The sequence below is a fragment of the Lycorma delicatula genome, chromosome 1 (assembly GCF_047948215.1).
Source record: "Lycorma delicatula isolate Av1 chromosome 1, ASM4794821v1, whole genome shotgun sequence".
NCBI lineage: Eukaryota > Metazoa > Arthropoda > Insecta > Hemiptera > Fulgoridae > Lycorma > Lycorma delicatula.
The window spans coordinates 183373656-183399218 of NC_134455.1; the positions used below are offsets into that span (position 1 = coordinate 183373656).

A 25563-nucleotide genomic window follows, 5' to 3' on the forward strand; every position below is an offset into this window, starting at 1 on the left:
AAGCACCCAGGTGGCCTCTAGCCACCCACGTTGTTATTCTATCTAAACGTCTATCACAGCATCAGACCCCCTCAGTCATCCTCCACAGGACTAAGAATCTAAGGAAGCCAGTAAAACTATGTTCCATTCCCTTTTGGTTTTCCAATTAACTTGCAGATCAAAACCAGAATTGATCCTTGCAAGCTCTCTAGCTACTTTGGTACTTTCAGCTTCGTCCCTGGAGCAGACATATAAGACATGGTGCACATCATCAATGACCCTATACTCTGGACACAAGCTTGAATTAATCAAACCAAATCTGGACAACCTATCTTGAAAAGCACCGTGCCCAGAAAGAAACTGTGTAATATGCCTATTGTGGGAAATCAACCCACCTGCTACCTGCATACTACCTGCATACTTTTCACATCTGGAAAAATACAACATGTGTAATGGTCATCAGATGATTCAGTCCACTTTATCTACCATAAATGGAAACCTTGGTCATTTATTTCTTTTATGTGTTCAGAGGTAAGTTGGCCTATCTTAGCATTATAATGTAATTGGTGCTCAGTTGCAAAGATATCAATGGGCTTAATACCAGAAATAACAAGGACTGCCTCTTAAGAGACAGTCCTATAGGCACCAATCGCAGATAATAATAGGAGATGCTGGGCTCTCAACAAAATATTCCTATAACATTTGTTAACTCATTCAATGAGCCCAAACAGGTGCAGCATACAGCATTATAGCTTCACATAAGACACACATTGTTCTGCAATTGAGGAGGTTATGCAAAAAGGGCACATATAAGGAGATCATGTTTTGAGAAAACAGAGTGTTAAGATTTGTAATGTTTTTAACTCATAAATTACGAAATATCTAGTTTTGAGACCCAAATAAGAAGTTTTAAATTTACACACCATTTTTAAATCATGTATTGAAATTTACTTATTTTGATAAATTAACATAAAAAACTGCTGAAGAAAATTTATTTTTATAAGCTCTTTTTAGAGAGATGATCTTTGGCTCTGTTTTTTATATGCCCTTTCTACATAGATGGCTACTTATATAGCACTCATAAATATTAGTTAACATAAAAAATAAGTAATGTAGTATTATTAAAAAATATTTACGTTTATTTGGTATAAAATCAAATCATCAAATTATGTATACATAAATGTAAAAAAAAATAAATAAAACAAAAAATTATTCTTAATTGATAGACTGAAAAATGAAAAAAATGCTTTATATAAAAAAAAAACAAAAACATTAATGTAGCCTCCAACAATATAATCAATATTAAAAATATCTATTTAATAATTTCATCATTTTCTTCCATAGTTTCAAGCACAGGACACTTATGTAAATCTTGAAACACTTGTTCTAACTAACTAACAGCATTTGGTTCTAAAGACTTAAATAAACTTCTTATTTCAGTTTCTTTTGATGCATTAATTTGAACTTGATCATTCTCAGGTAACTGTCTGGGAATGTCCATGACGATATCTTTTTTCCTGAAGACCAGTATAAGTTGTCGCTGCTGCCAGTCCACCTGTAGGTGGAAAAGTCAACCTAATGTATGACTGTATTTTAAAGGGATAGTTTTTCGCTGAAGGTTTCTTTTATTATGTTTTTAAATCCTTCTGACCATTTCTGTATATTGATACATTATATTGACAGCAAAGCATGATGGGTTTCTCATGCAGCAGCAAGCAGTTTTACATACTTGTCTAAGGTGTGAATTTTCTCTTCTTTTTTTATCTCTAAACCACAAAGACCAAAGTTACGGTCATATTGGCAAAACGAGTGCCCTTTAACAGGAAACATATGGGTTACTGTCACGTTGAACTTCATTGACAACTGACTACAAAAGGATGTGAGCAAAAGATCTTTATTTTGCCCCGTACTCCATCAGAAATGAGACGAATTTCTTTGAGTCACTGAACTTGTCATTTACTGTGTCAAATAATAATCAACACACAATATCAGGATTTTTCTTGGATTTGGTTTCCAAACCGTAATATAACTTTCTGCTGTCATCAATATGGCAGTGTATAATAAGTATACCCACATCAGCCATTTACAAATTTGTGATGTCTCATTAGTTTTCAGTAAATGTAAATTTTAGGCATAGTCAAACCCGAGTACAAGTATCTGACTGTTATTCTCTTTACACTTCTCTATGAGCTCTTCCTTTATTTTTTTGTAGTCATAATATTTTCTTAAATGAATCTCGCATTGGACTTTACAAGTATCATTTGGGTTACTTAACAATTTAATTTTGCATTCTGAACAGAAATCACATGAATCTGTTTTAGGTAATGAGAACCAATAGTTAAACTCAGTTTTAAAAAACTAATAGTATGTCTTGTAAGCTAGTTTTTTTAACTCTTGATTAGTTTTCTTTAAAAATTCTTTAAACATTTTGTATAATGTTTTAGAATAAAGATTTAGATTTTCAAAATACCTCTTACTTGATTTATTTCTTGATTAATGGGACTCTCTTCTAGGAATAAGTGTTAAATACTCTTTAGCTAGATCCCAAACATTATTATCTATTGAACGAGGTCTGTTTTGATGGGTTTTGCATTTCTCTCCAAATGATTCATTATTTCGGATTTTCTGCTGGATAATACGTCATCTTTTCTCTGTAACTTGATAGAGAACAAGTAAAGATTTTTGACAGACAATTGTTTCTGAACTATTTACCTTTACACTGTACTTCCAAATATTTTCCCTTTACACTGTACTTCCAAATATTTTCCCTTTTGCGCTTAGCACATACATAATAAGTGGAAGAATATTTACACTGCATTAATCCAGCTAGTAGAACATCTTGATGTTCTTTACAACCCTCACAAAAAAAACTGATTGTACAGGCTCTCTTGGTTTTTAACATTTATTCTTTTACAACATATTTCTTTGCAATAATCCAAAAGAACTTTAAACTCTTTAACTTTACTTCTCTTTTTTGTCAGAATTTTTCTTTCCAGAATAAGAAATGTATGCCTCACCTGAATATTTTTGTGTTTTGTTTTCCTAGCATTTTTTCACCGTCTGATTTTTACAATGTTTTTTTTCACTAATACCTATATTATCACTTAAAATATCATTGTCATCTGATTCACTACTCAATTTTGAAAGAAATAATAAGATCAAAATAAAAGCACACTGAACTCCAACACTATAACCTCTAACACAACCTCAAATACTACCTACTAAGTAAATAGCACTGCTTACTTTATTTCATAATCCTGAACTCAAATAAAAAGAAAATGAAATGAATCCTTACAAACAAATAAAGAACGCCGTGGAGAATCTAAAAACATCTTCCTAAAAAGGGTGTATACTTGCGTATGCCCTTGTTACATACACCTCCTCAATTAAGCCTCTAATCAGCGTGAACTACTCTCTGAACACTGAAGAAAGCAGAACAAGCCTTTCTGGCAGCATACTGAAAGTACTTCTTTAATCAAAGATTCTCATCAAGGATAACACCTAGATACTTTTGCAGCAGAACATACCTTATTCGATGATATGCAAGGTCATCGTGTAAAAGCTAGTCTTCCCTTGAGCAACATCATTGTTGTTTTCTCTGGGCTAGACACCATCTTATGTTACAAACTCCATAATTGGAGCATCTTGCAAACCTGGACTGCCCTGAATTTGATCTCATTCCTCGAATCTCCTTTCACAGCAAAAGCCCATCATCTGCATACACGAAATCATGGCATCCAATGGGTAACCTCAACAGCATCAAAGAATCAACATCAACCCAGAGCAGGGATCCTAAAACAATACCTTGTAGTCCCTTGACAACATAAGATAGGTGTATGTAAATATAATAATTAAACATTTGTTAGCAATCAGCAATGATCTACAAGTGATCCCTGGAAACGTCAAAGCCATTTTCAAGAATAATCTAGGTTGTATAGTAAGTAGACTTACTAGTCCATTGTTTGATGGTAAAAATAAAGTATTACCTCAGAATTATTTCAGACAATATTGATTTTCATGAAAATTTGTAATTAAGATTATCTAACCCTCTGCTTCAAAAATTATTTGTTCCTGATGTGTGCTTTTTGTTTTTTGGGAGTTAAAACTACCCCTTTTAAAAAAAATTCAATAACCATAGATTTAAATGTTTCATAGATTGAAATCATGTTTAAATATGTAGAATAAACATTCTTTTATGTTGTGGACTATAATGTTCTACTACGTTTCAACCCTTAGAAACATAAGGGGAGCCTTAATTTCATCATAGACTCCTCTTATGATGAAATTAAAAAAAAAATTTAACAGTTTGAAATATTTTAATGGTGCATTTATAATGAATTAAAATCCCTTTACTGTTTATAATATAATTTATGATTTATTGCAACATTTCAATCCTAAATAACCACCCCTTATGAAAAAAATTGTTAAAATTATAGCCGTAAGTTGAGCTATAAAACTATAGCTCAAAACCATTTGAATGTGTAGAATAAAACATTGTTCCATATTCTGAAACATAATTTATGATATGTTACAACATTGCAACCTTTAAAATCCACCCTAATGTTGAAAAAAGAAACTTAGTTTTCAACAGCATAAAATGTTTTAGTGGTGCATTTATAATGAATTATAAACTTTTTACAGTTGTTAATGTAATTTATAATTTATTGCAATGTCTCAAACCTTACAAACTGGCTTTGTGATAAAAATTAATAATCGTGTTTACTTAAAATTATAAAATGAGTAAAGAAGAGAAATAAAAATTTTATGTATATTATAATATCATGTTTTATTATTGTAACTCTATGGATCATCACAAGAACTTGTATCACTGTCAACTTCCTCCTCTTGGTCAGTAATTGGAGGACTATTTTGACAATTGTCATTGAAGCATGTTCCACACATAGGATCACAAAACGTCCAACTTTTCTGTAGCCACAAGTAGTGTGTTGCATCCTTTTTTGCAATTGCAAAATATCATTTGTATGATTTCTTCAGTTATGTGTTCAGATGTATTCATAAATGCTTAGAAATTGTCGAGAATATAAAAATTTACATGTTCCGAAAATTTCACTGAAAAAATTTGATTGGTTTTTCTATGATAACTTCTTTAATTTGTAAGCTATCCAATTGCTCAAAAAACCATTTTGCAGGGAATTTCAAGTGCTACAAGGTGTATAAAGTTCAGATTCCTTGAGCCTTTTAAAGGGCTTAGGGAAGGTGGTGGTCCTCGCACTCAAATGCAAATTTCTAATGGTGATATCTCAATCAACTTTTATTCTAAATAAAAAAAAAATAAAAAATAAAATTTTCAGTAAAAAAAACACTAAATTTTTGTACTGTAGCATTTACGTATTTTCTTTAGTTTTAGGTAGATTTCTTAAGAAAGCTACACCTATTGTAATGGGTAGCATGATTCGACTTCCAGAGTTTTACATCCTCCAGACCTCAACATCATCGTCAGTTCAAAATTTTATATATATATATTTCACTTTCTTGTGGACACGACAACTGCCGTAATTTTGCGCCAATCACTTTCAAATTGATGCGTAAAATATAACGACCCAAAATCTCGGTAGTCTTCGTTAATGGGGAAAATCGAACCACGTAGGTGGAAATTGGGGGAAATTTTCGAAAAAAAATCAAAATATCGCTATAACTTTCTTATTAAATAAAATATCGAATTCGTTTAAAGTTCTTACTATTGTTTGGATAAGGACCTAAAACTTAACTAAGTTTTTTTGATATCACCAACCATTGGCCCATGGCGTAGAAAAAATGGGGTTTCGAAGACAAAAAAAAAAATCATACCTCCCTTAATAAGCACAGTATCAAATCTATTTAAAGTGATTGTTTAGTCCTCTAAACATTACTTTTGTCTGAAACAATTTTTGATATGACCAACCCTTTGGCAAAGGATGACCAAAATATTGCTGGAATTGTAAGATGGGGCTTGTCGTACGCTTAACATGTCAAACTTTTTTCACATGCAACCATTATCGTATTGAGTAAATTTGAAGTTTTTCTTAACTTTAAAGTGGAAATCTTTTTAATTCCCTACTTAGCACCGGTGAAGTCTACCTCCGCCTTCCGGCACGCTGAAAGGGATTTTTTGAATTATAGTGAAAAAATGAAAATTTTTTAAGAAATTTCAAAACATTTTCAAATTTGAATCAACCTCTTTTTTCAAATCTGGGCATTCCAAACTTGTAAAATTTCTACAAAATGTTGTTAGTACTTAAGTAAAGTAGATTGTAAAAGGATTACGTTCAATTCCAATCCTTGCGGAAAAGTCATTTCTTTCATTGCTGATTTTTTTCTCCGAAAAAGCGAAACAACCATTTTATTTTCATCATAACTCCTTTAGTTTACATGCTAATGAATTTTACCAAAGCAAATTTTAAAGGTCTTTTCAAGTACTTTGAAAAATATTGTACAAGTATTCTTTGACAAATTTTCAGTTTCCCGTTATTTAATGTTGAAAGGTTTAACTTCAGTTTTCGGTGAACAAAACGTTACCCTCAACGAGGCATAACTCGATTCATATTGCATCTGCAGAAATAAAAAAAACTAATCTCTTTGTTATTTTATAAACTACTTTTTGCTAATAGTATTTTCAATAAAACGTAAGATTTTTGAGTTATTCGTGAAAAAAAGTGGCTGGATGAAAAATCAACATTTTCAATCATGAATAACTCAAAAGTATTGACTATACAAAAAATTTTTATAGTTAATTTTTTGCTTAGAATTTATTCCTCCATAGTCCATCCATTTTGAATGTAATAATTTCCACCCACGAGAAGGGGTGGCGTCCACCCCCAGGGTAAAAGCACATATCAGCACTATATAACTTTTGTTCCTTGAGCTATTCCCTAATTACTGTCCAAATTTCACATCAATCGGTTTTGTCCGAAATAATTCTGAGCGAGAAACCGTCAAATACTGGACTATACTAGATTTATTGAAGACTAAAATGGTTTATCGCTTTCTCTATCATTGTACTAAATATATTTTTGTCTAATAAAAGAAGAACCTTTGTGGAAAACAGAAAATATAGATCTATATTATTATTTTAACTAATAAGCTTAATTTTTTATTTATACACATCAATTTAAAATATATTAATTATAGAAAAAATTATTTTTCAACTTATTGTTTACTAGAATCTTAACCAGTGTATCAAGCGGTTAAACATTTATTTGAAAATTTATAAAATTTTTTGACTTTATAAAAACAAAAGCCCATCATGTTTTGTTTTAACTATGGTTACTATTAAATCAACTATTATAACCATATAATTCCATATATGCGTTGCTAATGTGCGAATATGAATAAGAGAGTTAATAAATATAGATTTTATTTAATATTTGATGTACGATATGAGAATTTTTTTCCAATATTCTTATTTAATTAATTAAAGCTGATATTAAAAAAGATTAGTAAAATACTATATGTAAAATATATCTTATTATATGCAGAATTGAAGCAAATATAGTACTGTAAATAATACTTAAATTACAGAATATTTACATCACCTAATATTAATTACTTGAATATACGAGTACATTAAAAATATAAATTTTGTTAATGAATTAAAATAATACAAATCTTATGCAGCATTAAAAAAAATTAAAATCTATTATCCTTAACCATTCCATTTCTTGGTTGAACAAAAAATGGTTTTTCCATTAACCAATCTTAAATAATTTTTGAACAGTTTGAATGAGTGCATTCTAGCATTAGTGGAAATTTATTAAACAGACAGGCCTTAAATGGAAAATGAGGGTTATTTAATCATTTATTTTACATACATCCAGTTTAACCTTATTTCTTTTGTTATGACTATCCCTACCCACATTTTGATGATCTCTTTAAACTTAATTACATTTAAATAAATGTGAGATACATATATGTCCAAAAAAAAAAAAAACAGAAAAAACAAAATATCACTATAACTTATTGTTATAACAATGGTTGCATGTGAAAAAGTTTCACATGTTTAGCATACGACAAGCTCAATCCTCTTAAAATTCCAGCAACATTTTGGTCATCCCGTGCTGTAAGGGTTGGTCATATCAAAAATTGTTTCAGACACAAGTTTTAGGTAATGTTTAGAGGACTAAAAACCACTTTATAAAAAATTTGTTTTTAGATCAGTGCAATCTTCAGCAAAATGAAGACAATTATTTTTAAAATTATAAAATTAAAAAGTTTTTTGTTAAAATAATAAAATAAGCCTGCTTTTTCATTCATATTGAGTTAAAATATATATATTACACATTTTTATATTAGAAAAGAAGGAAAACATATTTTAGTCATTGCTGATTAAAATCTTGTAGTTTGGTTACATTAGCATTCTGCTACTAGCTTAATTTGTTTTATTTTTTAGATATCATTATTTATTGAGTTTTGGTAAATGTTGAGTTAAATTAACTATACAATTACTCTAATTATAATTTTTTAAATCTGAATAAATCTTAACTGTTGAAAAATTGTGTATTAAACACAAATATTGGTTTGGGCTTAATACTCGCATTTGTGTGATACTCTAATATAAGCAGAGTATATAAATTTCTAGGTAACCAAAGTTGTGCTATGTGAAATAATATGTCTGTTACATTTCATACACCACTCAAAACTAAGCATAAAAAAGTTTCAAATCTGCACTATATTTTGCAGTAATGTGAAAGAAAGTAAAACAAAATTAAGATTAGCTCTATTTTCAATATTAAAATTATGAAGTTTTTTTTTATTTGAGAAGTTTCTTCAATATTTTCCAACCAAACAAAACAAAAATTAAAAGGAAAAATATTTTAATTTCTATTTTCTTTCATAATCTTCTCTACATATTCATTCATTTGTAGTGTTCTGCCATTAGAGCAGGTCCTGTCACGGCTGCTGCTCTCCTTGATCTATCCTTTGATAGCCTCTTTGTTTCTACATATTTTTCCTTTTTCAATCCATCATTTGAAATATTTTTCTTACTCTTCCTTTCCTTCCATTCACCAAGTCTTCTATTGCATCCACTAATAAACCCCTTCTTTTCATAAATGTCCTAGCCAGTTCCTTTTCCTATATTCAATCACATTTAGTATTTTCCTATTCTTTCCATTTCTCCTTAATACCTCTTTATTTATTACATGGTCTTGCCATCTGATATTATAATTCTATGCCACACCTACATTTCAAAAGCCTCAATTTGTTATCTGTCTGTCTTTCTCATCATCCATGTTTCAGCTCCTCACTCCAAATAAAACATTTCATTAATCTCTTTCTTAACACTAAGTTTAACTTTCCACACGTAGTCTTCCCTTCTCATTAAATGCCTACTTGCTTCTTGATATTTTTGTTTTAATTTTTACAGTGCAAGTCAGGTTGTCAGTTATAAAGCTCCCTAAGTACTGAAATTTCTTCACCTGCTCTAAAACTTAATTTTCTATCTTAATTTCAATCCTCTCCTCTTTTTCACCTAATACCATATATTTTGTCTTCTTTTTCTTTGTCCTCATACTCTGGCTTTCGTAAACTTCATTTAAGTCATCAAGCATTTCATTTAGTTTATTTGGGCACTTCAATTTTACAAAACTGTTATGTTATTTAGTTATTTTTCAGTTTTACAAAACATAACTTTAATGCATGAATGATGTTCTGGCTTCACAACACCATCTTCAATATACCAAAAAATTTTCTCCTGTTTCACCATCTTTAGCAAACTTCTATATCAATGAAAAATTAGTTTCCAGAATTAAACCCAAGATACAGAAACATTTCTACAAAGAGATCATAGCATCATTACTTACTCATTCTATCATGCCATAATGTATTTTCAAATACCACTCATGGTATTCCTCTGCTTATTCTTTTATGAAATTACTTTATCAGAAACCAAACTTTTCTGTAAATTTATTGATGAATTTGCAAATGGAGTTGTCAGTTGGAATATATCTTATACTTGTACAATAGACTTTTATCTTTAAAACTAAGAAATATATTCAGCATTCATTTTATTTTTCTTGTAGTTCAAACATCTTCATCAGAAGCCATCATGATGACTTAACATAATTTTGAGCAAACCATTTTGCTTTAATAATTACTCAAAGCTGATAAAAAATAATGTTATCAATATATAAAAAATCTGTTGGTGAAAGTTTCTTTAACACAGCAGTAATCACTGTCAGAAGAGGGGGTCTGACAACGTTTTATGGTTCAGTTGGTTACTTAGACATGCCATACAATTCTGGGAACAGAGATGTTTGTTCTATTAGGAAGCTTATACCTCTATTCAGATCTGCTGTTTGTTCTTGAAAGAAAAATAATTTTGTTGTCAAATACTGTGTGTGTATATATATATATATATATATATATATATATATGTTTTTTTTAAGGTTGTCACTACAAAATCATTGATTGGTAATTTGCTACTCCCTCATTTGGGTAAAAATATACTAATCTACCAATGGATTATGTTAGGATAAGATCTCTTTACCTGCAGGAGCCTTGAGCTTTTCTCTGATTGGGTTTATTTGTCTTGCACAGTAATTCATCCAAAAAATAAATTACCTCTTCTTGCTAATCTCCCCACCGCTTACCGTACCATTGATCCTTCTTTCTAATTTTTGATACTATGCATTTGTCTGACTTTGTTAGGCCCTTTCAGATGAACCTAAGAATCTTATACACAGAGGGAGTCTGAAAAACGATCACATAGAAGAGCTGCCTGTGAATCAACCAATATATTAAAATTTAAAGTTTGTATCAAGTTATTTTTTTAAAATGATAATTACATCCTGCTGCTTGAATGTAATTTCGTAAGCTAATTATTAATTTATGTATATTCAGATAAATAAATCAAATTACAAAAATGGAAAATTTTCTTTTTTTAGAGAATTACTGGTAGAACATTTTAAATATGAGGGTACTCTTGTTCACTGTTTTTGGTCTAACATTGTTTGGCCTTGCATTTTCACATCATGGTAATGAGGAAGAACATTTATTGGATTCACTTCTGGATGCTTATGTTAAAAGAGATGGTAGGTTATAAACACTGTTTTTTATTTTTACATTTACATTATCTATGATAATTAATGAAAACAGAAAAAGGAAACAACAATTTCTTTAAGAAGAAATGAATTAGATTTGAAACATGATGATGATTTTTTATTGTACATAATTTTATTGTGTGGATAAATTCATACATGCAAGTAATTAGGAGCCACTGATAAAAACTTGATGAATACATTCATATATAATTTCTATAATTCAAAAAATATTAATAGTAAGAAAGATTAATTATAGAAATTTTCAACTAAAGAATTTTAAATATTTTATCTGTTCACTTTAATATTTTAGAAATAAATTTATCTTCTTTAAAGAAAGAAAAAAATCAGAAAAAAGTTAAAACAAGGAAGAATGTACAAATTAAACTAGCCAATGCTAATCATGTATCGAGACCAGCCTGCAGATCTATGGCACGTTTTAATGATTATTAAGTAGTGATTATAATAATATTACACAAAAATGTTTATTTTCTTTAAAATAAAAATGAATTTATTTTAAAATTATTTAAAGACTACCATACTATTCATCAAATATATCCAAGATGGTAAAGTTTTAGTAATAAACAAATAACTAACCTCAGTTTTATATTTTGAGTTACTGTAATATTTTACAGCTTTTATTATATCCATTCAGTATAGTCATTCTTGATCTTATTGTAACATGATATATAAATCAAAAAAAAGTAAAATGTAAAAATTTGTAATTTAAGGTTTGGATAATGAGGACTTTATGAGTCTTGGAAAGACATAACGATCACTGAGAAAAAAAAACAAAAAATGTACAAATTAAAACCTTTTAATACTATAAATAATAATATAAAATAAACAATTTTCTTAATAAATTATAATTTTTTTTATATTTTTTATACTATTTTTAAATTTAAAGATATTCTTAATTTCCTTTGTTTTCATAAAACTCATAATGTCTCCTACATTATGATTATCCATCCATTCTGTTGTAGTACTGAAAGAAACTTTTGTGTTACAAAATAATTCTTAATTTCTATTCAATTTTCTCCAAAATGTTTTTGCATCAATTTTATAATATTTTTTTGCCTTTTTGGTATTCATTCCCATTTGGATTATTACTCTCTTCATATTTGTAATTTTTTCCCATATTTAATAATAATTTCCCAGGAGTCTATCAGGCCTTTTGTAAACTTACCTACCAATAACAACATACACACCATTCTTTTTCTTATAACGAGTCTTTTAGGAATAAAAATTTTAAATGCCAATCTGCAGGCCACTTGATGCATTCTTGCACAGTTTTTTAAAATTTAATTACAATTCTTGTTCTCTAAAAAACATTTACATACATTACTAGGCTCATACTTTTTGACATTTTTTGTAATTTCTTTTAAATTATACCAAAAGCTCTAATGGTGAGAGAAGTGAATGTTCTGCGATTTTTCAAAAAGTAAACATACGAGGTCTGTAAATAAAGTAATGAGACTGGTTCAGAAAAACGTTTTATTTACAATCCAATTACAACTAGACTATCACCTTCAAAAATAGTTCCCTTCGGAAGCCATGAAATACTTCAAATGGTTTTACCACTCTTCATAGCAGTGTTGGAACTCAGAAACTGGAATATTATTCATATGGTCAGTTAAATTTTTTTTAATGTTTTCTACTGTTCCAAAATAGTGTCCTTTGAGGTGTTTTTTTAAAGTGGGAAACAGGAAAAAGTCATAGGGACTCGTCAGTTGAATAAGGTGGTTGAGGAACTGCAGGAATGTTTTTCTTTGCCAAAAACTCATTAATTGAGAGTGCAATATGGCAAGGTGCATTGTCATGATGCAGCATCGAGTTCTCTGTTGGCTGGTCTCATGTGGGCAACTCTTAACCACAGTCTTTCAAGAATTTCTTGGTAAACATATTAATTTATAGTCTGTCCTGTACACAAAAACTCCTTATAGACAATGCCATTACCATTGAAAAAATAAATTAGCATGGTTTTGATTTGCTCATTTCTACTTTTTTGGGAGGTGGTGGGTTTGAAGTGTGCCACTCCTTGCTCTGGCGTTTTATTTCTGAGTTGTACTCAAATATTCAAGATTCATCACCAGTAATAACATTTTTTAGAAAATCAGGATCAGTTTCAATTTGCCCTAGAAGATTGTGGCATACTTTCACTCTGTTGTTTTTCTGTTCAACAGTGAGGTTTTTTGGGACCAATTTTATACAAACTTTTTTCATGTCCAATTCATTTATCAAAAGTTGATGGACTGTGATATGGTTCAAATTCAATTGTTTTGCAATCATTCTGATAATTAATCGCTGGTCATGCTGGATCAAGACTCTGATTTGTTCAACATTGCCATCACTTTTTGACATTAATGATGTACCAGAGCATGGATCATCCGCAACTGATTCCTGGGTATCTGAAAATGCTTTAAACCAGCTAAAAACTTGTACTCGTGACAGAGCGTCATCTCCATTTGCCCTTTTCAATTTTGAAATAGTTTCAGTAGCATTCTCCCCAAGTTTAACAGAAAACTTATTATACAACGTTACTCATAATTAGTATTTTTTGTAATGCACAACAAAAACTCGTTTTATGAAAAGTTTGTTTCCATCTCATGTGGCAAAAATAAACTAAAAATATTTATACCTAATATAAATCAGCTATTCATATATATATATTTAGTAATAACTTTATAGTGTTGTGTCATTTTGGCTGCCAAAAAAACCAGTCTCATTACTTAATTTACAGACCTTGTGTATATATATATATATATAATGTAATATATATATATATATATATATATAATGTAATATATATATCACATTATCATGTGATATATGAGTTATGAGTTTGTTCTCATAATTTTACTATTGTTATTGGCTCATCGCATTCATAAATTGACTGTGAAAATGTTCTTTTTTTTATGTAGATGTTTCAACCACGTAAAGAATTACTAAACATTTATGTTTAATAAAAGCTCCGGTGGCATTGCATCAGCCACAATCTACCACATTCCACATCTTATCCATTTGAAATCTGTCTGTTACTTAAAAGTAAGGCTGATGGGTGTGGAGGACCAAATAAAAATTCTATAGTGGTTGGGATATATGAGGTCTGTAAATAAAGTAATAAGAGTGGTTCTGAAAAACTTTTTATTTACAATCGAATTATACATGGACTCTTGAAGTAGTTCCCCTGGGAAGCCATGCAACACTTCAAAATGGTTTTCCCACTCTTCATAGCAGTGTTGGAACTCAGAAACCGGAATATCCTTTAGATGGTCGGACACATTTTCTTTTATGTTTTCTACTGTTTTAAAATAGTGTCCTTTGAGGAGTTTTTTTAAATTCGGTGCCAACAAGTCATAGAATGCTTCAACATGCATTTATGCATATTTTTCAATCATTAATTTTGATTTACTACTAGGGCGAGTTGCATGCTTAATTTATCATTTATCTGTACTCTTTGAGAAGATGGATTGATAATCAGTGACAATCTTAAATTACATTCAGCTGTAAAATATTTTAAGAAAAAAAAATGTTTAAAATGAAGGTTTTGAATAAATAATTTGATTTACTGTACATTTTTGATTGTTTTGGAGTAGATTAATCAGAAGACATGGTTTGGCAGTAAATTTACTCTACAGTAATCAATTTCTTTACAGTTAAGATTTTGAATACTTTTTACACATTGTTCTTTTCTTTAGACATTATTTGATCCCCTCCTCTGATTTCTTTCTAACGTATAAATCGATCTAAAGCAGTTCTTTGCAATTATCCTTGTTTGATAACTATATATACATGTACAAGGGTCATTAAATAATTACAGAAACAAATAACTGTTGGAAAATTATTATTCATTCAATGACAACAAAACTAATGCTACTTTTCAACATAATCACCAGCTACATTTAGGCACTTGGTCAATATTTATTTGAATTTTCTTATTCCAGCAGTAAAGAATTGTTCACAGTGTATCTGAGCTATTCTTTTACTTTTTTTAGACTGCTCATTGTTGCCAAACTCGATTCCATGTAAAAACTAATTGAGGATGAGACAAAAAAAATTTGATGGTGCATGATTAAGACTGTAAGTGGATGTGGTAACACCTCCTCAACCAACTTTTGAATAACTTTTTGTGTCTTTTGAGCAGCATGGGGAAAGGCATTATCATGCAAAAGAATTACATCTTTCAGAGTGAGCCAGGAGGTTCCTCGTTATTGCATGTTTCACTTCATTTTCTAATGTCACAATAATTCTCACTGTAGACTGTACTTGTTCTTCCAAACAATGGCAATAAATTGGGTCTTTATAATTCCAAAATACCATTAGCATCACTTTACCTGCTGATGGTTTTGAATATTTTCTAAATTGCCATCTCAAATATTTCCATTTAATTCTCTGATGTTTGGATTCTGGTTAAAAAATATGAATCCCAGTTAAATTGTGCAATATAAAAAAGCATTAATGTCTGCTAAAAACCGCTGTTTGCAGATGTGATTTGGGTATCTTTTGTGATTTTGAGTCAGCTGTTTGGAAAATCATATGGAACACGTTTTATGGTAATTCAGATTATCATATATAATGGACTGTATCATGAATGAAAAAAACATCTTCATAATTATTTTTACTAGGACTGTATTGCATTAATTTGATACAAATACTTTTTATTTGAAGATTTGTGTAACATTTTGATTTAAAGTAAAATTTAAGAACAGATTTTTACTTTAAACATAACCTAAACTGTTACAGTCTGAATTAGTGTGAATTATTTGAAGAACTCAGCTAATGTAAAAGCAAATTTAAGAATCAAAATGGTTATGTTTTGTTTTGTCAAAACTGTTATGTTTAATTAATGTAAATGTAAATCTAAGAAATCAAAATGGTTATGTTATGTATTATTCTGCAAATAGAATACTCGTTTAGCTATGAAATGCTAAATGTTTGAGAAATTGATAGGATAACGACTTTTAGTCAGGTGATTTTAATGAAAATACATTAATTATTTATGTGTCTTCATATCTACTGTAAAAAAGTAGTTTAGAACTAGTACAAACTACAATTTTACGAATATGTTTGAATTATTTTTTCTACCATTATTTAGATTTCTAACTTTTTCCTTGCTTGTTTGTATGGTGATTTTTTTATATTGTTTTCAATATTAATAATTTAAAAAAAGTTATAATACAGTCATCAACCTCCTCCCCAACAAACACACACTACAGTAAATTCAAAAGTTTAGCATTTTACATTTTAGGTTATGCCTGGTTTTTTGTAACTACACAAATGGTGACGACCAAAATGGGAGGATTTGATTGGCGGGTTGGATAAGATGAATAATGGAATAACACCAAGCACAATTTTGGAAAGAAGGTGTGTAAAAACCATGGAATTACAAGGGATATCTCTAAAGTATAGACAGCTGGGAAATTTCTCTTCTTAACGTTGGCGAACCTGTGTCATTCATGGTCACGCTAGTAATGTACACACTACATTGTTGTCTGTAAGTTGTCGCCTCGTAGTATCTTTGATTACGTGTGACTTATTACGTTACAAAATGAATAGGAAAATCGATGTTGCCGCCGACTGTAAAATATGTGGAGTCATACGTTTTTTAAACCATCAAAACATTAAGCCGACTTAAATTCATAGGAAGTTGATTGCTGTGTATGGTGATAATGTAATGAATGAAAGAAACGTCCTGATATGACGTGAAAAATTTAGAAATAACAGAATTAATGTGCATGATGAAAAACGTTTGGTTTAAGTGTCTTAATAAATGTTATACTTTTCAGTAATGTGAGTTTTACTTTTTATGTGAAGTGTAAAATTGATTCATTGCACTGACTTTCAAGCTTAACATCATTTATTTCCTTTTATAGCCCTTAAAAATTAATAAATACTTATTTGATGTACAAAGAATTCTCACATCTGGTCCTATGTTAATTCAAGGTTAAAACTGTTTTATAGTAGTATGACATAATTAGACGTTTCTTTAAGAAGTTTTTCTCATATTTTAGCTGTATGTGTAGGAATAGATGAAACTTAAATTGGGCTTGTTGAATCAATGTTTATAGTTGTATGTGAAATAATTTTACTCATTATTGGTTTTTGTTAAGGTGATGATGACTTCAGTTACAGTTCTGAAATAGTGTATTGTTTTTTTATAATAATATATTTTAATTTTCTTATATATAGTGTTACTTTACGCATTGGTTACATGAAAGAATGAAATCTTATGGTTATGTGGTATGTATATAACCCTAGCTTTGTTAATGAGTTGTATTGTGTGCATCATGAATATAATAGATTCTTATTACCTTAAGACAAATGCTACTAACAACAGTTCTACTTTCAGTACAATAGAAAGAATTTGCATTATAATTCAGAAAATAAATTATGAAAGTACATTTTCTTGTATTTAGAATGTGAGGCCTATTAAATTTATCTTTTACATTTATTCTTCAGTGTTTATTAATTTATAACTAATAATCAACATTTATTTTCTTTTAGATGACACAACAGAAAAGTGTATAAACAATTATATAGATAATCTCTTTAAAAAATTCCTTGAAAAGGTTAGATCAGTTTTACAAGAGCATGAACCATACCCTATTCCTGATCTGGGTACCAAACAAATAAAAGATAAAGGTTATCAGTAAGTACACTTAAATTCTGTTGTCACTAGAGTATGAGTAGCAAAAATATAATTTTACAATATACTGTTGTTGGGAAGGTAATCAAGTATGAAGAGATTAAATGATTATATTTTTAATCAATTTATCACTTTATTTAATAGAGATTATGACTAAAGAATAATAGAAAACAAAAAGAAACAAAGTTTTAGAATATGATTTATTTAAGCAATTATTTTTTTTTAGAGAAATGTCAAAGTATAATATTTCCTTTTAACTTAGAAAAATTATGATGTCAAATTTTGAATTAATAAGTTTTTACTTATTTTTTTATTTAAAAAAAATTTCCATCACTCTTAGTCATTGTGTCTAATTTTTACAGCAATTTCAAATAGTATTATGACAACATTAATTTATTTGAATACAGAAAACATGATTTTTGTCAATAAAATAAATTTAAAAAATCTGATGTGGACACCACATAACTTCCTTGTACACCTACTAAATTACATGTACATATATTTTGCTGCATTTCATTTAAACTTATTTCATTTGAAAGTGAGATACGATCCTCAAATTCTTTAATGAAGTGGACAGTTACACAATTCTTAAAATATTAGTTTTTATTAACATCAAATATTTATACAATTAATAATTCAACAATTTTTCTGAAATATTACAATAGAGTAAAGTCCCTTTATTACTCTTTAAATAAATATAAGTCTTATATCTATCTAATACTATGTTTTTTTTTTAAATTATGATGCAACTAACAACAAAATGAAAACAAAAATGAATAATCAAATGTTTTACCAAACGTGATGTGGACACCACATGACTTATTTGTATGCCTATTAAATTACATATTCACATTTTTTTTTAAATGAGAGGTACGTAAAACTTTATTTCATTAATAACTTCTTATTTTATTTATTTTTTTTTTTTTATTGAATTATTATTTATTGTAACTCCCTCTGTGAATCATGAGACCCTGCCGATGGTGAGGGGGCTTGAGTGTTCAGTGATACAGAATAGCTGGACCGAAGGTTTTTAAACCAACCGGGTTGGTCTAGTGGTTAATGCATCTTCCCAAATCAGCTGATTTGGAAGTCGAGAGTTCCAGCGTTCAAGTCCTAGTAAAGCCAGTTATTTTTATACGGATTTGAATACTAGATTGTGGATACCAGTGTTCTTTGGTGGTTGGGTTTCAATTAACCACACATCTCAGGAATGGTCGAACTGAGAATGTACAAGACTACACTTCATTTACACTCATACATATCATCCTCTGAAGAATTATCTAAACGGTAGTTACCAGAGGCTATACAGGAAAAAGAAAAAAAAAAAGAAAAAGCTGGACCGAAGGTGCAACCATATTGGAGAGGTATCTGTTCAGAGCCAGACTAAGGAGTGATTCCTGAAAGAAGGCAGCACCTGTTTCAGTAAGTGTTAAGAGTGTAGGTATGACTTAAACGGCAACATCAACATCACTCAATTCTCTGATTACTGTGCAGCTGAAAGCAATGGAAAACTACAGCTGCTTTTTTTCCAAGAAAATGTAGCTCTTTCCATTTTCATATAACAATGATGGAGATGCCTTCTTTGGTAAAATATTCCGGAGGTAAACTAGTCCCCTGTTCGGATCTCCGGGTGGGGACTACTAAGGAAGGGGTCACCAGGAAATTAAAAATTAACATTCTATGAGTTGGAGCGTGGAATGTTAGAAGTCTAAAAAAGTTTGGTAGGTTAGAAAATTTAAAGAGGAAAATGGATAGGATAAATGTAGATGTAGTAGGAATTAGTGAGGTTCGGTGGGAAGAGGAAAACGACTTTTGGTCTGGTGATTTTAGAATAACTAACTCAGCATCAAATAAAGGGCAGGCAGGAGTAGGTTTCATAATGAACAAGAAGGTAGAGAACAGAATAGTGTATTTCAAAAAGCTTAGCGATAGAATCATTATAATAAAGATAAAATCAAAACCTATGAGACAAAGATTGTTAACATCTATATACCTACAAATGCCCATGATAATGATGATGAGGTAGAGTGTGTATGTGAAGAAATTGTAGAAGCAATTAAACACATAAAAGGGGATAAAAATTTAATAATAGTTTTAGATTGAAATGCAAGCAAGGAAATATTGTGGGTGAATACAGGCTGGGCAAAATGAATGAAAGAGGGGACTGACTTATAGAGTTTTGCACCAAGTATTAGTAATTGCCAACACCCACTTTAAAAATCATAATAGAAGAATATACATATGGAAAAAGCCAGGTGATACTGCAAGGTATCAGATAGATTATATCATGGTTAAGCAAAGATTTAGATATCAACTAATCGACTGCAAAGCTTACCCTGGAGCAGACATTGATAGGAACCATAATTTAGTGATAATGAAATGTAGATTGGGGTTTAAAAACCGAAGAAAAGGTGTTAGATGAATCGGTGGAATTTAGAGAAGCTTGAGGAAGAGGAGGTAAAGAAGAATTTTGAGGAGGTCTGAGTAAAAAAGATAAGGTAGAAGATTGGGAGAATGTTAAAAAGGAAATTCTTAAATCAGCAGAAACGAACTTAGGTGAAACAAAGAGAACTGGTAGAAAACCTTGGATTTCAGATGATATATTGCAGCTGATGGATGAACGTAGAAAATATAAGAATGCTAGTTGTTGGGTAAAGTTAACAAAAATAAAAGAACACACAGCTCATATTTGCCAAAAGAAATTGGACTTTAATTAGAAAGAAAACAAATGAACTTATGTTAAAACAACCTTAAAAACATTAAATGCAATTATAAAATAAACATAACTTAATTCTATATAAGAAATATCAGCTGAATCAACATATGGACATATTAAATGAGAAAATACATGAATATACATTTTTCAAATACACATTTTGAAAATCTACAAATTAACAAAGCCTGAAAACAAGAGAACATAAAAAACCTTATTTTCAATTAGATACTTATAAACATAACATCAATAAAAATAGTGTAACTGGAAAACTGTTGCATTACTGCCATATTCTGTAGTAATGAAAATTAGCAATGAACAAATGTCCTTAACTTAGAAAAAAATTATAACAATTCTTATTATTGGCACTGGCCTTTCCTGATTTATGAACAACAAACTTAGCATTAAATAATTCAAACATTTAATTCTAGTTTAATGTAGAAAAAAGGCCACAATAATATTCTAGTACAAAAAGAGTTAATTACAATAATCAAATTGAAATAAATAAACATATAAATAGAGTTCCTTTACTAGTAAGCTTTCTTGAAAATATAAAATTACAAAGAAGTCCTAAAACATAACTGCACATCAGGAGTAATTTGCTTTAGGTTAATTTAAGAGAAGTATTATGAATACAGTTCATGAGTAGAAAAGAATTAATGTCGGCGATTAACAAGTTACAAGATTAAATGATAGAGTTAATTACAATAACAACAAATTATAATATTTAAGCACGTAAAATAGGTAAGCCACCATCGTGACTGCACTTAAGTGAATAAATGGTTTTTTAAACTAAACTTGAAATTGAAAGGCATAAGGTATGATAACTAAATGTTCCACAAATTTTAATGATAAAATAACTGTTTAACGTAATAAATAATGAAAATTGAACTTGCCTGTAGCACACAAATATTAGCAAGAGATGAACTCGTGAATGAAGGTAAATGAATACATACAGTAATCCTGGGCGTAGTCCGCAGTGGTGTATCAGGAATGCATGAATGAGACGTGGTTTAGAGGTTGAGATGGACGTGGCGTCTCAAAAATGTAGCAACGAGTTTGGAGAGATTCTGCATCGATGAAAATGTAATCAGCAGCTGGAGAAGATTCGGCGTCGATAGAATTGGCAGTATGTAGTGATTGAAACACTTTCCACAGAGACGTAATATAGTGAATTTGGAGAATAACTTAACAAAGAAACGAGGCAAAACAAAACAGAGATCGGTGAAATCACGAAACACTGGCGAGTAGAACTAGAGAAAATTTTGACAGAGAAATACCGCAACGTTTATAAGAGTATGAAGACGACGAACGTAATAACATTATACGGGAGAGAGAGAACATCGAAGCCTGGTCCTCCAAATGCTAGAGGACCAGGATCCACACAACGTGAAAGTCAGGACTAGAATAGACCAAAGCTGGCGTGGTGAGATGTAGGGGAAGCGAACAAAGCAATGGACAGAAGTGTGTGTGTGTTAACAACAAGAGTAGTGTCTAAGTGTTAGTATGAGAACGATTAGAGAAAACGTGTGGAATTTGGGAACGAAGACATAACAAAAATAATTTACAAGCAAGCAGACCACTAAAGAATTACGTAAGGCTGATAAAATAAATTTCTGAATACGCAAGTTGAAGAAATGACATCAGGGCAGACAAAGAGAAATAGACTTCTAGGAACTATGACAATATTGAAATTGGTTGAGAATAAAAAAACACTAAGCCTAATATATACATTAAGACTAAACAGAAATGAATAATGCGTGATAGAAATAAGCTGACACCAATATGATGATGCAACAGTCAGTCATGCTGGAGCCTGAGAGATGTATCGAAAACAAACCCAAACAACCTATTTTAAAAATACACGTATGATAAGCCTTACAAAAAATGCAAAATAAAATTATCAAGCCTGTAAACTACAAGACTCGACCGTAACCTTGAATTCATTGGAATAAAACAACTTTACTCAACGGTGTAAACACTAGTGATTAAGAAAGTAAAAGGAACTATCAACAATTAACAAATACAATAAACAGGGAGTGCAAACTAGTAAAGAAGAGTATAACTGGGACCAATGACCTAATTACCACTTATGATATATCGTTGAAAAGATCTCAATGAGGGCTTATTACTGCAGTTATGTAAAAGTCCAAAATCAAAATTTGTTTTGATTTTGGTTTTTTTTTTGGACACTTTTGGTTCAGTTAAAAAGGGAGATGCACAACTAGATGTTACAACAGTCCTATATCCAAAATTTCAACATCCTACGACATATCGTTTTGAGTTATGTGTGATAAATACGTACATATATACGTACGTACAAACGTTACACCGAAACAAGTCAAAATGGATTCAAGGATGGTGAAAATGGATACTTATCACTTATATTCTTAAGCAGACCCAGGCAAAAATTTGGTTTATATTTGACTGACCCTTGAACAAATTTATTCTAGATGATATGTCATGTAGGACTACGTGTCATCGGATTTTAGAAAAAAGTATTTTATGTATCTCTAAAAATATTCAAATTTTCTGTTGTAATATTTTTAATCTGTACTTTTTTTAAGTAACCAGATAAAGGATCATTTTTATAGAATGAAATAATACAATTGCAATTAAAGGGAAAATAAAACATTATGTGAATTTCTTTATTTGTTAATGATAAACATAAATATTTCCGTAATACTGTATGGATAGGAAATATTTTTCTAAGGATACAAATATTTCAATCTGATATTGAATTTTTACAAATTTGGTTTTGTTTCAAGTTTGTTATGTAGAACGCTGATCCTCAAACCGTTTTGTCCACCGCCCACACTGAGAATCAAAAATTTTCTAGCGCCCCAAATTTTTAAACTTACCATCTGTTAAAAATAATAATTGCAATTGCTGTTTTTAAGATGCGTCCTTAAAAACAGCAATTACAGTTATTGTTTTTAAATGTGGCATATCTTGGGTTAAGGTGAGAGCGGGTGATATATGTTGCAGTCTCAATCTTTAAAGATTTCAATACCTTAGCAAAAAATGAGCAAAAGCCAAAAACTGCAAGGATAAATTAAAAACCTCACAATTTGTCGTTAAAGCAAGATCAGCTTGATCAAAATTCTTTAATTTCCATATTTATTTGTATCAATAAGTTGCTTAGATCGGGAAATATGCAGCATTAAATACAACAAAAGTGGCCTTTTCTCTTCAAAGTGAAATATTTTGGTTCAAAAAATCGTAGATACAAAAAAAAGAAATTAAAGCTAATCTTAAGCTTTAAAACGATTTTAATGCAGTCTACTGAAAAAAATTGTTTTCCCCATGCGCTCGATCAAACGCGAAGAAAATTTTTTAAATTTTTCTTCTGAGTGATTTTTACTTCCTTATACAAAGTAAAGGAAGTATTGTGATCGCGGAAAATGTCGGTTTTCAAATTTCAACGGAAATGTCCATTTTCACCATCCTTGAATCTATTTTGATTAGTTTCGGTGTAACGTCTGTACGTACGTATATATGTACGTATTTATCACACATAACTCAAAACGATTAGCCGTGTATGTTTAAATTTTGGATTTAGGACTGTTGTAACATCTAGTTGTGCACCTCCCTTTTTGACAGAACCAAAAGTGTTTTGGTTCTGGTGTTTGGATTTTAGACTTTTTCTTATCTGCAGTAATAAGCCCTCGTTGAGAGCTTTTAAGCAATATACCTAAGTAGTACTTATTTTTATTGGTTTTAGTTATAGCCAAATAAAATTTTAATTAATGAAATATTTGGATCTTACAAGTGAAGGGGCATCGGTTCGAACCCGACTTCATCTCATTTTCTTTTTTTTAAACTTTTTTATTTAATTTAAATATATTTCTCTTTTTCCTATTTAGCCTCCGGTAACTACCATTTAGATAATACTTCAGAGGATGAATGAGGATGATAGGTATGAGTGTAAATGAAGTGTAGTCTTGTACATTCTCAGTTCGACCAATCCTGAGATTTGTGGTTAATTGAAACCCAACCACCAAAGAACACCGGTATCCACGATCTAGCATTCAAATCCATGTAAAAATAATTGGCTTTACTAGGACTTGAACGCTGGAACTCTCGGCTTCCAAATCAGCTGATTTGGGAAGACGCATTCACCACTAGACCAATCCGGTGGGCTAATTTAAATATATTGACTTAATAAATGTTAACCTGGGAATATTAACCCGTGACTGTAAAAAGGTTTTACAATAAATAATTATTCAATAATAAAAAAATAAAATATGAAAAAATCAGTAGTTACTAGTGAAATAAAATTTTATGTACTTTTAAAAATGTGTATATGTAATTTAATAGGAATTAACACATATATATGTATATGGATATTTTCGTCACATATTGTGACATTTTATCTAATACTGAAGAGTGAGCCTTTATGGACAGGTCAAACATGTAGCTGAAAACACAGCTGTGTTGTTTGTATTAGGCACTTGATTTAAGAATGAATTAATTTTGTTCAATCTTATTACTGTCTTAAATTTGTTAACAGTGCAGTGTCATAATGCCTCGAAATTGTGTAAATGATGTGGATGCCTTTTGCTAAGTATATGGTGAGTTTACCGTAAAATCAAATAGAAAAAACCATATCATTTGTACTTTCAGTGTAAAATTGGTGAACAGGATAAGACGTGGGCTCATCATACAGTGTGCACTAATTGTTCTGTATATTTAAGAGGATGGCTGAAAGGTACACGGAAGGCTTTTCCATTTGGTATACCTATGATTTGGCGTGAACCAAAGGATCATGTTACCGATTATTACTTTTGTTTAACAACTCTGTCTGGAATTTCTAAAAAAAGCTAAACGTACTATAAAATATCCTTCATTGTAATCTGCAATCAGGTCTGTACCTCACAGTGAAATTGTTCCAGTTCCTAAGCTTTGTACGTTTTGCAGCGATGAAGAATCAGGCAGTACTGAAGAAGACAACAATGATTTTGAATTATCTTCCAATAAGCCACATTTTATATCACAAGGTGAATTAATGACATGGTTAGAGATTTAAATTTATTAAAAAATAAGTTGAACTGTTAGGATCAAGACTGCAAGGTTGGAATTTACGTGAAAAAAATACAAAAATTTCAAGCTTTCGAAGCCGACAAAAAGAACTTTCTCAGTACTTTATTGTTGAAAATAATTTGGTTTATTGCACAAATATTGATGAGTTT

General features: G+C 30.1%; 1 protein-coding gene across 1 annotated transcript in view; it reads left to right on the forward strand.

Moving 5' to 3' along the window:
- Positions 1–25563, forward strand: part of LOC142326091 (uncharacterized) — a 41393-nt gene that overhangs the window by 8172 nt on the left and 7658 nt on the right. The window contains exons 2-3 of the mRNA XM_075368269.1: positions 10860–11006; positions 17517–17661. Of these exons, the coding sequence (XP_075224384.1) occupies positions 10886–11006; positions 17517–17661 (266 nt within the window). The 5' untranslated portion in view covers positions 10860–10885. The remainder of the gene's footprint in view (positions 1–10859; positions 11007–17516; positions 17662–25563) is intronic.